The sequence below is a fragment of the Tachypleus tridentatus genome, chromosome 7 (assembly GCF_004210375.1).
Source record: "Tachypleus tridentatus isolate NWPU-2018 chromosome 7, ASM421037v1, whole genome shotgun sequence".
NCBI lineage: Eukaryota > Metazoa > Arthropoda > Merostomata > Xiphosura > Limulidae > Tachypleus > Tachypleus tridentatus.
In genome coordinates, this window is record NC_134831.1 from 177,683,693 (window position 1) to 177,699,356 (window position 15,664).

Below are 15,664 nucleotides of genomic sequence, written 5' to 3' on the forward strand. Positions count from 1 at the left end.
GTTGGATGTTTCACCCACTAGGGGCGCCAAATGTCTACCTAATAAGCCGTTATTTTAATTCTGGTAAAACAAGGGATAAGCTCCCATACATGTTCTATATTGTAGTTAGCGATGAAACACGTTTTCAAAGAAAGAAAAAGAAGCAACTTAGATCCTTGACAGGTTCTATGAACCCATTTTTATTTCTTATGACAAAACACCTAATGGCCAAGTCTTTGAAGCCTGAATGTGACAGTATCCAGTTTTCAAATAACTAGGAAAAGACAAAAAAGAAACAAAAATTATAACACCAAATTATACTACTTTTATTTTGTCGAGTAGTTAGACTTAGGCCTAATTTCATGGCTTTAAAAAGTCATGCTGGACCGACATTAAAACGTCAATGAGTGCATTTGATAGAGAAGTTCTTAAACCTTGTGCAAAACTGAACGAAATTTTAATATTATATTCTTCTCTGGTAAGGCTTTTAATGACTTCTCTGAATAAACATTATTGTGCTACAAACAAAAGAAGTCACGAAATCGTTAGACAATAATCGCTGTTCTGGTGTCTTATGGCCTGTCGTGATTTTCTGTCCACAAATAAACAAACGCATTTCCTTTACGAAAAGACGCCCTTCTGCTATAGCTCGTGAAGGAATCTTGTTCAAGAAATTACTGGTTGACGAGAGATAAGAATACCAGACAGTTAAATTACGTCGAACATGTTGCTATGACAAAGGCATTAGGCACGAGGGTTAACAGTAAAAAAATAAACAATCTTATCTATGCTTGTTAGAGTACGTTTAAAACACATTTTGGATTGTTTTTTGAACATGCTATCAAACAAACACTACCAAACTATACAAACGCGTCGATATTGAAGTTCGGGCTGTTGCAGAAGTCAAAGAATGTCTGCACTTTTAACAATGTTATACTGCACTGATTTTACGTTGGTTATGCAATAAATGCACATGGGACACATGCAAGTTAACAATGATAACTCCGTAGAGATATACGTAATTCAGCAAAGCTGCCTTGAAGGGGCGGGACATGTGTCTCAAAATTCAAAGACCTTTCCTGTAAGAAAAACAAAAAAAACTTCCGAATTTCCACGAAGCATCCCTCGTGTACATTCGGTCATCAAACCACACCTGTCTTATTTCTACTTTAAGGATACGAATCTCATACTGACAGGATTAAAATATATGTATATGTATAAACATGCAACCAATGATCCATTTCTTGTCTGATTGATCAAGAGAAGATTAGCGACCGATCATTTGCATCTTGATTGGTTAAGCGGCAACACCATAAAAGTTATGACTTTCCAAAATATGTTCACACCATCGACAGGTGGTTTAAGTTGTACGAACCTGGACAAAGAAATTGTATTTAATAACTACAGACAGTAACTGGTATCTTTCAGTTTGCAGTGCGCTCGCGCAACACTCACAGCAACGGTTACTACCCGGTCTTTAGTCTGTTTCTAAGAAGTGAAACCCAAGACTGAGCTAGTCGGGGCAAACTGCAGGCTATCATTGTGCTCCAAAAGAGTGACTGATAGACGACCCTACACTCCTCCCACTCCTCGCTGGTGGACGCCCTGTGATAAGATCCTATATTCGTAAGATACGAGCTCGCGTTACGCAATCGTTTCATTGTTATAATTATCACATTTGTAAATTATCATTAGACATCGTTTTTAAATACATGTCAGCATAAAATTATGATTATTAATTATTGAAACGATATTGGAAAACCAAATTATATTTAGTCACTAATACGACTAATGTTACAATTATTGGAGTAAATCACTTGGATCAAGAGTTGCTCTGATATTTTAAAAGATATAGCAGTATTACATTTATTGCGTGTGAAGTGTTATATGGTTTTAAAAGATATAGCAGTATTACATTTATTGCGTGTGAAGTGTTATATGGTTTTAAAAGATATAGCAGTATTACATTTATTGCGTGTGAAGTGTTATATGGTTTTAAAAGATATAGCAGTATTACATTTATTGCGTGTGAAGTGTTATATGGTTTTAAAAGATATAGCAGTATTACATTTATTGCGTGTGAAGTGTTATATGGTTTTAAAAGATATAGCAGTATTACATTTATTGCGTGTGAAGTGTTATATGGTTTTAAAAGATATAGCAGTATTACATTTATTGCGTGTGAAGTGTTATATGGTTTTAAAAGATATAGCCGTGTTCCACCTGCTCCCTGTGAAGTAGTATATGATTTGAAGGATATAGCTGTGTTCTATCTGTTCTGTGTGAAGTGGTATATCATTTTAAAATATGTAGCCGTGTTCCACCTGTTCCCTGTGAAGTAGTATATGATTTGGAGGATATAGCTGTGTTCTATCTGTTCCGTGTGAAGTGGTATATGAATTGGAGAATATAGCTGTGTTCTGTCTGTTCTGTGTGAAGTGGTATATCATTTTAAAATATATAGCAGTCTTACATGTGTTTCATTTGAAGTGGTATATGATTTTAAAAGATATAGCAGTATTCCATCTGTTCCCTGTGAAGTTGTATATGATTTAAAGGATATAGAAGTGTTCCATCTATTCCGTGTGAGATGGTATATGATTTAAAGGATATAACGCTGTTCCATGTGTTCCATGTGAAGTGGTATATGATTTTAAGGATATAGCAGTGTTACATCTGTTTCGGGTGAAGTTGTATATTATTTTAAAAGATATAGGAGTGTTCCATCTGTTCCATGTAAAGTGGTATATGATTTAAAGGATATAGCTGTGTTGCATCTGTTCCGTGTGAAGTGGTGTATGTTTTAAAGGATATAGCAGTGTTACATGTGTTCCATGAACAGTGGTATATGAATAAAAAGATACAGCAGTGTTACAATTGTTCCATGTGTAAAACAAGGACGGAAAGATGATTCTGATCACAGAAATTTCTTTGAAATACAGGGTTACAGACTATTTAATAGGGATAGGAAACACTGGATGAAAAAATCCCAGGTCCGATAACTGTTACATCAGCTGTTAATGGAAAAGATTATTCTATGTCACTAACAGATATTGAACAAAGTAAACCTGAGAACGCAGCATGAAAAGGGGTAGGACGGCCATTTTGACTACCACTCCTTGCTTGAAGGGATTACAAGTGGAAAATGGCAACGTTGGCAAGTAAAGGAAAGCATCAGCGAAGGTCGAGTTACCTGAGGAAGAGGGAAAGGAAAGAAGAGAAAAGGAAGGGTTAAAGATAAAACCGTGTGGGATGATAGAGACGTCTCTTGCATTTAATGTTCAGGTCTGTATTCTGAATCGAAAATCGGAGAACGTGGATCAAATGTGACACCTGCAACGATTGGGTCCACCAAGAATTTGCAGAAGCCACTGATGGTGAGGATGATTTGAATTACCAATTCTGGACTAGAATGTTTAAGCTTGTGTTTGATGCAAAATAAAGAAACATGGCAATGTAATGGGTAAGAAACAGAGAAAAACAAAATGTTGAAAAATGAAACATTCCTTTGAACAGTCACATGTGATGAAAACGAAATCTCTTAGATGGGGTATAAAATGACCCTAAACATGTGATACGGAAATTGTGTGCATTTACGATAACTTAGTATTGATTATTAACACCTTTAAACTCGAAGACATTAAACTCTGGTTTCTGTCCTATGGAGAAGAAGGAAATTTCACTTTGTCCTTCACTACTGGGGCAAAGAGGAATTTTCATGATTTTTATAATTTCATGTACTTCAAACAAAGGCTTAGTTAAAATGAACTTTGCTTACGCCACATTGAAGTGTTGATCCCATCTGGTATAAAAATAACCAAGGTTTGGCCCTGCATTGATGTTCTAGGCGAAAGAACAAAGGAAATTTAGGTGGTATACGTGATCTGGTCTCTCCTAACTAGAGGACGTGAACAGAAAGGTCAAGGAACATTGAAAAAGTGGATGATGTGAACAAAAAGGTTAAAGAACATTGAGAAAGTGGATGATGTGAACAGAAAGGTTAAAGAACATTGTTTGAGAAAGTGGACAATGTGAACAGCAAGGTTAAGGAATATTGTTAGAGTAAGTGGAGAATGTGAACAGAAAGGTTAAGGAATATTGTTAGAGTAAGTGGAGAATGCGATCAGAAAGGTTAAGGAATATTGTTTGAGTAAATGGACAATGTGAACAGAAAGATTAAGAAATATTGTTTAAGTAAGTAAACAATGTGAACAGAAAGGTTAAGGAATATTGTTTGAGTAAGTGAACAATTTGAACAGCAAGGTTAAGGAATATTGTTTGAGGAAATGGACAATGTGAACAGCAATGTTAAGGAATATTGTTTGAGTAAGTGAGCAATGTGAACAGCAATGTTAAGGAATATTGTTTGAGTAAGTGGACAATGTGAACAGCAATGTTAAGGAATATTATTTGAGTAAGTGAGCAATGTGAACAGCAAGGTTAAGGAATGTTGTTTGAGTGAGTGGACAATGTGAACAGCAAGGTTAAGGAATGTTGTTTGAGTAAGTGAACAATGTGAACAAAAAGGTTAAGGAATATTGTTTGAATAAGTGGACAATGTGAACAGCAAGGTTAAGGAATGTTGTTTGAGAAAGTGGACAATGTGAACAGAAAAGACAAAAAGAAGCAGTGTTTCAGTCAGGTGACGAACTTTGATTTCATACGACATAAACCTCTATTTCTGAACGTTTCAGTTGCTCACCTTACCCAAGTCGCAATATGAGGGTCTCGTGTTAGAATTTATCACCAAATATGTTTGCCCTTTCAGTCTTGGGGTGTTATAATGTCACAGGGAATCTCATCATTCCTTGGTAAGATGTTGACTAACCGCCTTCGATCTATCTATAACTTCACAGTTAGGAACGTCTACTGCTGATACCTCTTAAGTAGCTTTGGGCAAAATAAAAAAAAAAACCCTTTGAATAATGGATGAAGTGCCCTGGAATAACCAACTACAAAGCGAAATAAAGTTGGTTGAATTGCTCTGAAGACGTGAAACTAAGTGTATGATTTATTGTTTAATAAAGGGCTGCTTTTACCAAGAAACAGTCGACACATACTGTGAATATGATTCAATAAGTGATAGAATGTGTGTTCTTTGAATTACATTTGGCTTGTCGTAATTTCGGCTTAAATTAGTTATATGGAAATTTAACAAGTAATCCAACATATAGTTATTAGATAGAAACTAATAATGGTAATGAAAGGTTATATATAATGATAACCTGAGTGATACGGACTCTTGTTTGTTTGTTTGTTTTGGAATTTCGCACAAAGCTACCCGAGGGCTATCTGTGCTAGCCGTCCCTAATTTAGCAGTGTAAGACTAGAGGGAAGGCAGCTAGTCACGAACACCCACCGCAAACTTTTGGACTACTCTTTTACCAACGAATAGTGGGATTGACCGTCACATTATAACGCCCCCACGGCTGGGAGGACGAGCATGTTTGGCGCGACTCGGGCGCGAACCCGTGACCCTCAGATTACAAAGCGCACGCCTTAACGCGCTAGGCCATGCCAGGCCCGATACGGACTCTACTATTATCTGTTTGGGTGTATCTCTTTTCTTTTTGTTGTTTACTAAAAATGAGGTGTGAGAAAAAAAAATGTAAAAGACGTCGTTTAGATGAAAACTTTTACTTGGCACATTGTTCATTGTTTAACAATGAAAAAATTAGAACATAGCACAAACTGTTTCAAAAATACGAACCCTCAATTTCTGAGGGTTTCATTTTGAATGAAAATTTTTATTTGATTTCCAAGTTTAACGATAAAAAAACTCCCATATTTTAATACATGATTTATTAACAGCAACTTTAACCCACGGGTTTTCCTTTTAAATATTTATAGACAGAAACTAATTCCTTAGAAATATCGGTAATACTGAAGAAGTATGCTGTTCGTTTCTAAAACCAATATGATTCTGTGAAACCGTTAGAAACCAAAGGTACTTTAAACAATTAATTGGAACCATCCTAAATCGACAAGGCCTTTCACTGCAGTTTGAAAATTTTCTAGAATGATTTTATACTGTTAAACTCAAACGATGTACACCACTTTTTGGATCCATTTAAAATCGTCAAAACATTTTAACGCAAAGGATTTTAACGCTATTCGGGGCTCGGCATGGCCAAGCTTGTTAAGGTTTTCGACTCGTAATCCGAGGGTCGCTGGTTCGAATCCTGGTCGCACCAGCCATACTCGCCCTTTCAGCCGTAGGGGCGTTATAATGTCACGGTCAATCCCACTATTCGTTGTAAAAGAGTAGCCCAAGAGTTGGCGGGGGGTGGGGATGACTAGCTGCGTTCCCTCTAGCCTTACACTGCTAAATTAGGGACGGCTAGCACAGATAGCCCTCGAGTAGCTTTGCGCGAAATTCAAAACAAACTTTTAACGACGATATTCAAACCACGATTCTAACGATTAACGGAATTTTAATCAGAATTTTAACAGTTAATGAGATTTTAACATACTCGATTTCCTGTGAGATGAAACTTTTTTAGAAATTCGCCAGAATTATGTTCCTAAATTTGAATATTATGAGTATGATTTAATTTTAGGTTTTACGTTTCTTTTTCTTTCTTTTTTTTACATAAAGTACTTAGTTTCTGTGTTTCGTATATAATTACAGTATTTTTCTGTGAATCTCTACAGACTATTGCGTGAATTTTTTGTAACAGAATTTTAGTTACACAACGGCTATACATGGATCAAGTTGAATTAGGATTTCACCATGGATACACAAGAAGACGAAATATCTTCATTTCCTTTATACGAATCTTTCGTTTGGAATCAGTTTCGTCTTCTTTCCTTTAATTTCATTACTGTTTCTTCTTCTAGTTTCAATCAAAAACGTTCCGAATTTTCTCCTTTGCTTTAAAATTCAATGTTTGAACGTTTAGGGTTCTCTTGGTTTCGTGAGTTATATATTTGAGGGCGCCGTGGCTAAGTTGGTTAAAACACCTGTCTAGGAAATCGCGAGTTCGATTCTCGCCGGTGCATTTAAAAAGTTTATCAAATTTACTTTATTTCATTTCGAAGTACGACAAGAAATCTATTTTTATTTTGCCCTCCAGTAGCACAGTGGTATGTCTGCGGACTTATACACTAAAAACCGGGTTCCGATACCCGTGGTGGGCAGAGGACAGATAGCCCATTGTGTAGCTTTATGCTTAATTCAAAACAAACAAACTCTTGGTTTCGCAAGAGAATTGGCTCGAAATTCTAGCTACAACAGATTCTGAGAAATCATTAGGAAAAGAAAACTCCTATAGAATTCTTCGAAACGTTCAACTGATGATTCAGTAAGGGTTTACTTCTTAGTTATAATCTAATTCTAACATTGAAATAATCAACCTTTCTTATATTTGAAAACTAAAGACAAAGGTTGAACTGTTAGCTCTATTTGTTGTACTGCTACACGAAATGAAACATGTAGGTTTAATAATCCTGTCCAACAGAAATAAACGCTATTTCTTCGGTTTAATATATTAACTCTGTCCAACAGAAATGGCCCGGCATGACCACGTAGGTTAAGGCGTTCGACCCGTAATCTGAGGGTCGTGGATTCGAATCTCGGTCGCACCAAACATGCTCGCCCTTTCAGCTGTGGGGGAGTTATAATGCGACGGTCAATCCCACTATTCGTTGGTAAAAGAGTAGACCAAGAGTTTGCGGTGGGTGGTGATGACTAGTTGCCTTCCCTCTAGTCTTACACTGCTGAATTAGGGACGACTAGCACGATTAGCCCTCGAGTAGCTTTGCGCGAAATCCAGACCAAACCGACAGAAATAAACGTTATATCTTCGGTTTATTAAACTTGTCCGATAGGAGTAAATACTAGTTTTCAGTTTAACAGCCCTGCCCAACAGGAATAAACGCTATTTCGTCGGTTTAGTAAACTTGTCCGATAGGTATAAATACCAGTTATTCGGTTTAATAACGTTATCAGACAAGTATAAAAACTATTTATTTGACTTAGTAACTTTGTCGGTCAGGTTTGGTTTGTTTTGAATTTCGCGCAGGGTACACGAGAGTTATCTGTGCTAGCCGTCCCTAATGTAGCAGTGTGAAATTAGAGGGAAAGTTGCTAGTCATCACGATCCACCGCCAACTACGCTTTTGCCAACGAATAGTGGGATTGACCGAACATTTATAACGCCCCCACGGCTGAAAGGGCGAACATGTTTGGTGTTACTGGGATTGGAACCTGCAACGCTCGGATTACGCCCCTCGCTAGTACAGCGGTATGTCTCCGGATTTACAACGCTAAAAGCAGGGGTTCGATTCTCCTCGGTGGGCTGAGCAGATAGCCCTTTGTGGCTTTGCTATACGAAAAACAAACACACCCTCGGATTACGAGTTGAATGCCTTAACCACCTGGCCATGCCAGGAATAAACACTACAAATTATTTAGTTTATAAACCATGTACGATGACTAAAACGAATTAATGTTATTATTACATTGTGCTCAGTAACCTAATCCAACAACATCAAGTAACATCTTTTGAATGTGTGTGACAAGAATAAACGATAATTCGTGCAGATACACGCACAATAATTAATTATAAAAACTACAACTTCTTCACTTAAATTACATTATTTATCAACTACCTGTCTAAGAGAAACTGAATGTCACCGAAAGAACACATAAAAAAAATCATAATTTTCATGACATTAAAATTGTTCCAGACAATGAATATTGGTTGTGCAATATTCTCCATACTGAAACACATTTGAATTGAATCATCAAACTGGTACTGTTGAAATAGAAAGGGAGAGATGAAATAACAATAATGTTAGTTTGCAAGCTATACAAGGACACAGTGACACAGCGGTATGTCTATGAATTTAGGACGCTAGAAAGCGAGTTTCGATACGTATGGTAGAAAGAGCACAGATTGTGTGGCTTTTTTGTTTCAACAACAAACAAATACTGAAGCACAAGGACTACTTGAATATAACTGTCCTTAATGTTAAAATTGATATATTAGAGGAAAGTTAATCAACAGCACCCACCGCCAACTGTTAAGCTGCCCTAATTACTGGAACCATGTTAACTACTATACCGAGTCCACCTCGCGAACTTTGATTTATTTCTTTGTTTTTGAATTGCGCATAAAGCTACACTAGGGCTGTCTGCGCTAGCCGTCCTTAATTTTGCAGTGTAAGACTAAAGGGAAGGCAGCTAGTCATTACGACCCACCATCAACTTGGGTTACTATTTTACCAACAAATAATGGGAGTGACTGCAAGTTATAACGCAACTACGGTAGCAAGGGCGAACATATTGGGTGACATGGCGAGTTAAACCACCAACTTCCAGATGGTTAGGATGCTCGACTTGCAATCTGAGGGTCACGAGTTCGAATCACAGCCGTGCCAAACATGTTCGCCCTTGCAGCCGTAAGGGAATTATAAAGTAATAATTAATACGTGTGGCAGTGTGTGGTGATTACCAGCTCTTTTCCTTCTGTTTTTTTTTTTTTTTTAAATTAGGTATGGGCAGTGAAGATAGTCTTCGTGTAACTTTTGCGAAATTTGAAAACAAAAATACTTTCTTTGACATTGCTCCGCAGTAACATGGCGGTACGTCTTGAGGCTTGTAACTATAAAAATCGGGTTTTGGTACAGGTGGTGGGTAGAACACAGATAGGTTGTGTATCTTCGTGCTCAACTACAAACAAACTAATAAATCCTTGACGGTAGCTTCACGTGGTTTAGTACTGACGTCTTCGCCTATACGAGTCCTAATTCGCGACAATAAATCTTCAATTGTAGAATGGTTACCAAATTTGAGTCGTTCGTCCGTTTAATTCATCTATTCCTGCTCGATCTTATGAGGGTTATCCTAAGTTCATAATTGGTTCCTCAGTACCTCACAGTGACAAACATATTTGCTTTATAAATCTGTATCTCTTTATATAAATATTCTATTTTTAACTAATGTTTAATTTGTTAGGCCTGACTCTACTGTGGCAGACGTTGAAAATCACGGAAATCCAGTAGATGTTTACAGTCTGGAGTAAGTATTTCGTTACAAAGCAATGTTTTCAGATTGAGCACACAAACGCCATTTTCCCAAAAATTATAAACATTTTAATTTAAAATAAAAAATAAACTAAATGAGCTCAAGTCATCTTGCTGTTTATGTCCAAGTGATTTCCTGCAAATCGAGTATTTAGGAGGTCTTATGTAAATAAAGCATTGTTTTTGAATTTCGCTCGAGAGCTATCTGCGCATAAATAAAGCAAGAAGAAACATTTTACAAGGGTGTAGTTAAAGAAAAAAATGATATGTTAATTATAATCTATAGTTGTTGTCATATAGGGACGTAATTCTGTCGGTAGTCACTGGTACTTGAAACATGAGGGTCGCGGGTTCGAATCCCGTCCCACCAAACATCTTCGCCCTTTCATTTGAAAAGGCATTATAATGTGACGAGAAATTCCAGTATTCGTTGGAAAAAGAGTGGCCAAAATGTGGACAGTGAGTGGTGATGACAAGCTGCCTTCCCTCTCTTATTTCACTGTTAAATTAGGGACGGCTAGAGCAGAAACCTTTCGTGTAGCTTTGCGCGAAATTCAGAACAAACTACCAATCAAATGTTTTTGTTATCTTTACACATAGTTTTATTTTCAAAAACAGGTACACAGCTGAATGAAGTGGACGAAATTAGTGAAAGTGTTAATACTCATACCAGCCGTCCTGAGATACATTTTTACATCAAGTAGGTTTCTCGTCATCACGATACATCGATATTGTTTGATGTTAGAATTTTGAAATGTATACTAAACGTACGTATACATCTTGTAGATATTTGGAAGATACCAAGTAGCAAAACAAATATCCAAACGATTTGTCAAAAACGTCTCTTATCTCGCTTTCTTTCTTTTTCTCGAATCTCCAGGTGGGATAGTGGTGAGTCTACGGATTCACAATGTTAGAATCAGTGTTCGATTCCTCTCAATGGACACAGCAGGTAGTACAACTTGACTCTGCTATTAAACACACACATTTACATCAACTCTTCATCTTGGCAGTGCCCTCTGGTGGCTTAGTGACAAACCCTAGGACTTAGGATGATAAAAATCAAGTTTCGATACCCGTGTTGGGCGGAGCACAGGTAGCCCGTGGTGTAGTTTCGCGCTTAGCAACAAACTCATCGGGTCCTCGGATGAGATAACGATAAGTTTATAATGATAAAATTCAAGGTTCAATCACCATGGCGGACTCAGCGCAGATAACCCATCGCTTAGTGGTTTTGTATTGAAACAAACGAGTTGTCTTCAGGCAACTGAAACCTTTACACGTAGCAAATGGAACAAAGGAACTGGTTAAAAAAGTCATAACTTAAAATCAGGGGTTCGAATCCTCTCGGTGGTCACAGGAGATAGCTCGATATGGTTTTGCTATAAGAACACGCAGCCATACAGTGAGAGGTGGATGAAGGGGGAGCTAATTCGTTTCTCTTCATATTCCATCAATGAAGGACATGCCCGGCATGGCCAGGTGGCTATTGCGCTAGACTCGTAATCTGAGAGTTGCGGGTTCGAATCCCCGTCACATCAAACAGGCTCACATTTTCAGCCTTGGAGTCGTTATAAGTGACAGTCCATCCTACTGTTCATTGGTAAATGAATAGCTCAAGAGTTGGGCTAATCTTATACTGCTAAATTAGGGACGGATAGCGCAGATAGTCCTCGTGTAGCTTTGCGCAAAATTCAAAAACAAAACATTTTTCTCGCTTCCTCCTTGTGGCACAGCGGAATATCTGAAGACTTACAACGTTAGAATCCTAGTTTCGATGCTCGTAGTGGGCAGAGCACATATAGCCCATTCTATATATTTGTGCTTACTTACAAACAACATTTTTTCGAGCTATTCATGTAGTAGGGAAAAACAAGTCAATGAAAACTGCCTGTATTTCAGACGCGTCTTAAATATTATTATTTGAAGAAATGCACGTATAAAATTAAAAAAAATAATATATATATATTTTTAAATAGGTTTACACAAACAACTTCGTTGTCTGTATTCAGATAATGGTGTCGTCTTATTGCTTGAACAGTAACTGCTGAGCATTCTCAAAACATCACTGATTCAGCGCCAACTGGCTCTCGCTGAAAACACGTTAAAAGGTGACAGATGAAAATTCGACTGTATAGATCGTCAGTCACGTAACGCGTTTTATTTCATTCTTAGTGTGGAGATCATAAAGTCAAGTATGACGAAATTAACAGCAGACTCTCCAGACCCCCAGTCCTTCACAGGAACATTACACGGGGGCAGCTGTTTAACACATGACTGAATCAGACTTAACAAGGTAATTTTCTATCATGTGGTTAACTTTCATTGCAAACTGTGGTTATAATGCCAATCCCGCTTCTGTTTAGCAGCTAACGTCGTTATCGGTCTATTTGAAATCACTGATTATTGTATTACCAGCTCAACACTTAAGTTTCTGCTCCGTTTGTTTATTCTATTTTTATAAATATTAAAAATAACTTTGAACAGCCTAAATTAATGTCCTTTTCACACAGGCTCACTCGTCTTCACGTTTCGCTCCTGAGGCGCTTCTTTCAAGTGGACCTTCTTTACAGGGATTGGTTTGTTCGTTTTGCAGTCCACTAGGCGCGTTTTCCGGACGAAATGACATCAGCTCTTATTATAACGTAAACAAAAACGTCATAACACGTCACACACTTTTGTAGCTCATCCACAAAATGTGAAATTCCCCGTTAGTTGGCGGATAAAAAGTGGAATCTATAAAAGCATTAGGAGCATTTAGAAAAGATGTGGACGTATAGCAAGTGTCAGGGAGTGACTGCACGTGCTGTATAGGTCTATAGATATTTCCGTGACAGCGTTGTTTGGGTCTTTGCTGAGACGCCACATGACACTTCAGCCTAGATACTTTCGCAACTGGGTTTCTCTTTCGTCGAATCAAGAAGTTAAAAAGGCGGACATGGAAGCAAGATCGTTCATACGGCACAGTTCGCGTATAAACGAATCGTTTCGTGTGCGCTCAAATCGCCCGTTTAGTTCAGTTGCTTGTCTACACACGTATTTAACAGGTAAGTTAAGCCTTCCTTTCAATAAACACAACCCTTAGTAAATGTAGGAATTCTGCACCATCGGATACAAGGATTGAGGAACATTTGTATCAAAGTGCTATGTACTTATGTGTTCTTGGCACGGGACATCAGATGTACTTACTCACTTGACACGTGCTTGACTGTCTGTCAGGTCTGTAAAGGACAGGGAGAGGGAGGGTGGAATCTGTGCCAGTACTGGCTTGTTCTTTATCGGTAACGATCACATTACACTGAAACTTATGTTTGTCTGTAAGTCAAGACGTTCAACAGAGCTTTCACATAGACAAACATACAAACATTATTGGGAAGCTGCTGACGTTAACGGTTGATTAGTGCGCCAGGCCACCCAGGAACTGGAGTACAGAAAGTAACTACTTCAACCTTCAAGCTAGTATACAGAAAATATAGTTTTGCTTTTTTAAGTTGGAGGCTGTGTTTCCAGTTTACAGATATCTGAATGTTCGATGGTTGTCACTTGACGAAACATGTTCATATATCGTTTTATTCTTTTCACACGTGACAAAAATGTTAAATTTTAATTTATGTTGATGATAAATGAACTATACTCTGATCCGACACGGGAACAGAAAAATAACATCGATACTAGAAGATGCTTTGTTTTAATTAGAAAAAGTCATCAAAGTTTATTTTAAAGACGAACTACACTTAATCTCACAATATTGTTCTGAGCCGTGTTTTATACAAAAGGACATTGTTTTTTTAAAAGTTGAAATAAGAAGTCTCAGGGTTTAGGAAATAAACAACGGATACAAGTGTTTATTTCCTCAGGGCTGTTTTATAGGTAAGATCATAGTTAAATAACGGCTTCAAAATCAAACTGATAGTTTTTCTACGAATTATTAATCTGCCGTATTAGGTATAAATGCCTTTCTTCAAGTAACTGAAGTTTGCTTGTTTATTGCAAGCCAGTGCATGCGCATTGTTACCTGGTCTTTCTTTTCAGATTAAGAAGTTCTGAGATAAGCAGGATGTTGTGCGAACCCGGGCTGAAACAGCATTGCTCGTAGAGATAAACGATCCTGTACTAAGGTAGAGTTACGCTTAATATTTTATAAGATGACCATGTTTTCGTGGCAACTTTGAAAAAAAAAAAGATCCGTTATATTAAATTTGGCCCGCAAAACGTAATGGAACTTCAAAAACACTGTTTTTGGTGTTGATTAAAAGTCTTCGAAAAACAAGTCTACTTCTGACAATCTTAAGAATGGGTTCATGACCTCTAGGACTCTGTACTCTCAGTATAAACAACAATAAACGTTCTTTGTCGTTTCCTGAGAAGTCTATCGATCACTGAACGATCTCAAACAATGAAAAGTCTTCCTTCTCGGGAGTTTTATTCTTATCTTTCAACAGGATTCTAAAGTTTCTGGAATACCTGTCTTTTTGATTCTTTAACTTCAACAGAGTTTGTTTTCCATTTTAACACGAAACCGATCCTTACGGTTAATATTAGGGTAAACTTGACTTTAGGACATCCTACCAGTGTATACTCAACAGTTCAGAACTGAAAACAGGGTTTACATAAATAAATTGCTTCATAAAAGACGATGAAAATTTACCGAATTTTTGACAAAAACGGAGTGAGTGGCTAATATTCAAATAAAGGTTTCTGTGTTAAAGTTAAACCAATAAGAATAAAGTTTGTATTGCCCTGAAATGTAATATTAAATTAAAAAGACAACCCTGAAATGTAATATTAAATTAAAAAGCAACCTTGAAATGTAATATTAAATTAAAAAGCAATCTTGAAATGTAATATTAAATTAAAAAAACAACTTTGAAATGTAATATTAAATTAAAAAAACAACCTTGAAATGTAATATTAAATTAAAAAACAACCCTGAAATGTAATATTGAATTAAAAAACAACCTTGAAATGTAATATTAGATTAAAAAAACAACTCTGAAATATAATATTAAATTAAAAAACAACCCTGAAATGTAATATTAAATTAAAAAACAACCCTGAAATGTAATATTAAATTTAAAAAACAACCTTGAAATGTAATATTAAATAAAAAACAACAACCCTGAAATGTAATATTAAATTAAAAAACAACCTTGAAATGTAATATTAAATTTAAAAAAACAACCCTGAAATGTAATATTAAATTTAAAAAAACAACCCTGAAATGTAATATTAAATTTAAAACAACAACCCTGAAATGTAATATTAAATTAAAAAACAACCCTGAAATGTAATATTAAATTTAAAAAACAACCTTGAAATGTAATATTAAATAAAAAACAACAACCCTGAAATGTAATATTAAATTAAAAAAACAACCTTGAAATGTAATATTAAATTTAAAAAAACAACCCTGAAATGTAATATTAAATTTAAAAAAACAACCCTGAAATGTAATATTAAATTTAAAAAAAACAACCCTGAAATGTAATATTAAATTTTCGTTAAAAGATGAAATGTTTTTGCCTTTTTTCCTTTTTTTTATTAAGTTGGCCAGGTGGGTTAAGACATTTGACTCGTAATCTGAGGGTCGCGTGTTCGAATCCCCGTCGCACCAAACATGCTCGCCCTTTCAGCCGTTGGGGTGTTATGAAGTTAC

General features: G+C 36.5%; 1 protein-coding gene across 6 annotated transcripts in view; it reads left to right on the forward strand.

Annotated features, from left to right (window-relative positions):
* The first annotated feature begins 1,424 nt into the window (after window positions 1–1,424).
* LOC143257360 (uncharacterized) overlaps window positions 1,425–15,664 on the forward strand; it is a 76,515-nt gene continuing 62,275 nt past the window's right edge. Inside the window, exons 1-3 of one of the 6 annotated variants that reach the window (XM_076515917.1) lie at window positions 1,425–1,605; window positions 9,941–10,003; window positions 14,041–14,126. Coding sequence is in view for 4 of the 6 variants with exons in the window: in XM_076515913.1 (XP_076372028.1) it covers window positions 12,875–13,055 (181 nt within the window). In the remaining 2 variants the exon portion in view is untranslated. Of the gene's footprint in view, window positions 1,606–9,940; window positions 10,004–12,701; window positions 13,056–14,040; window positions 14,127–15,664 lie in introns of those variants that run through there. The other 5 variants (XM_076515914.1, XM_076515918.1, XM_076515913.1 and 2 more) reach the window with 5 other exon arrangements.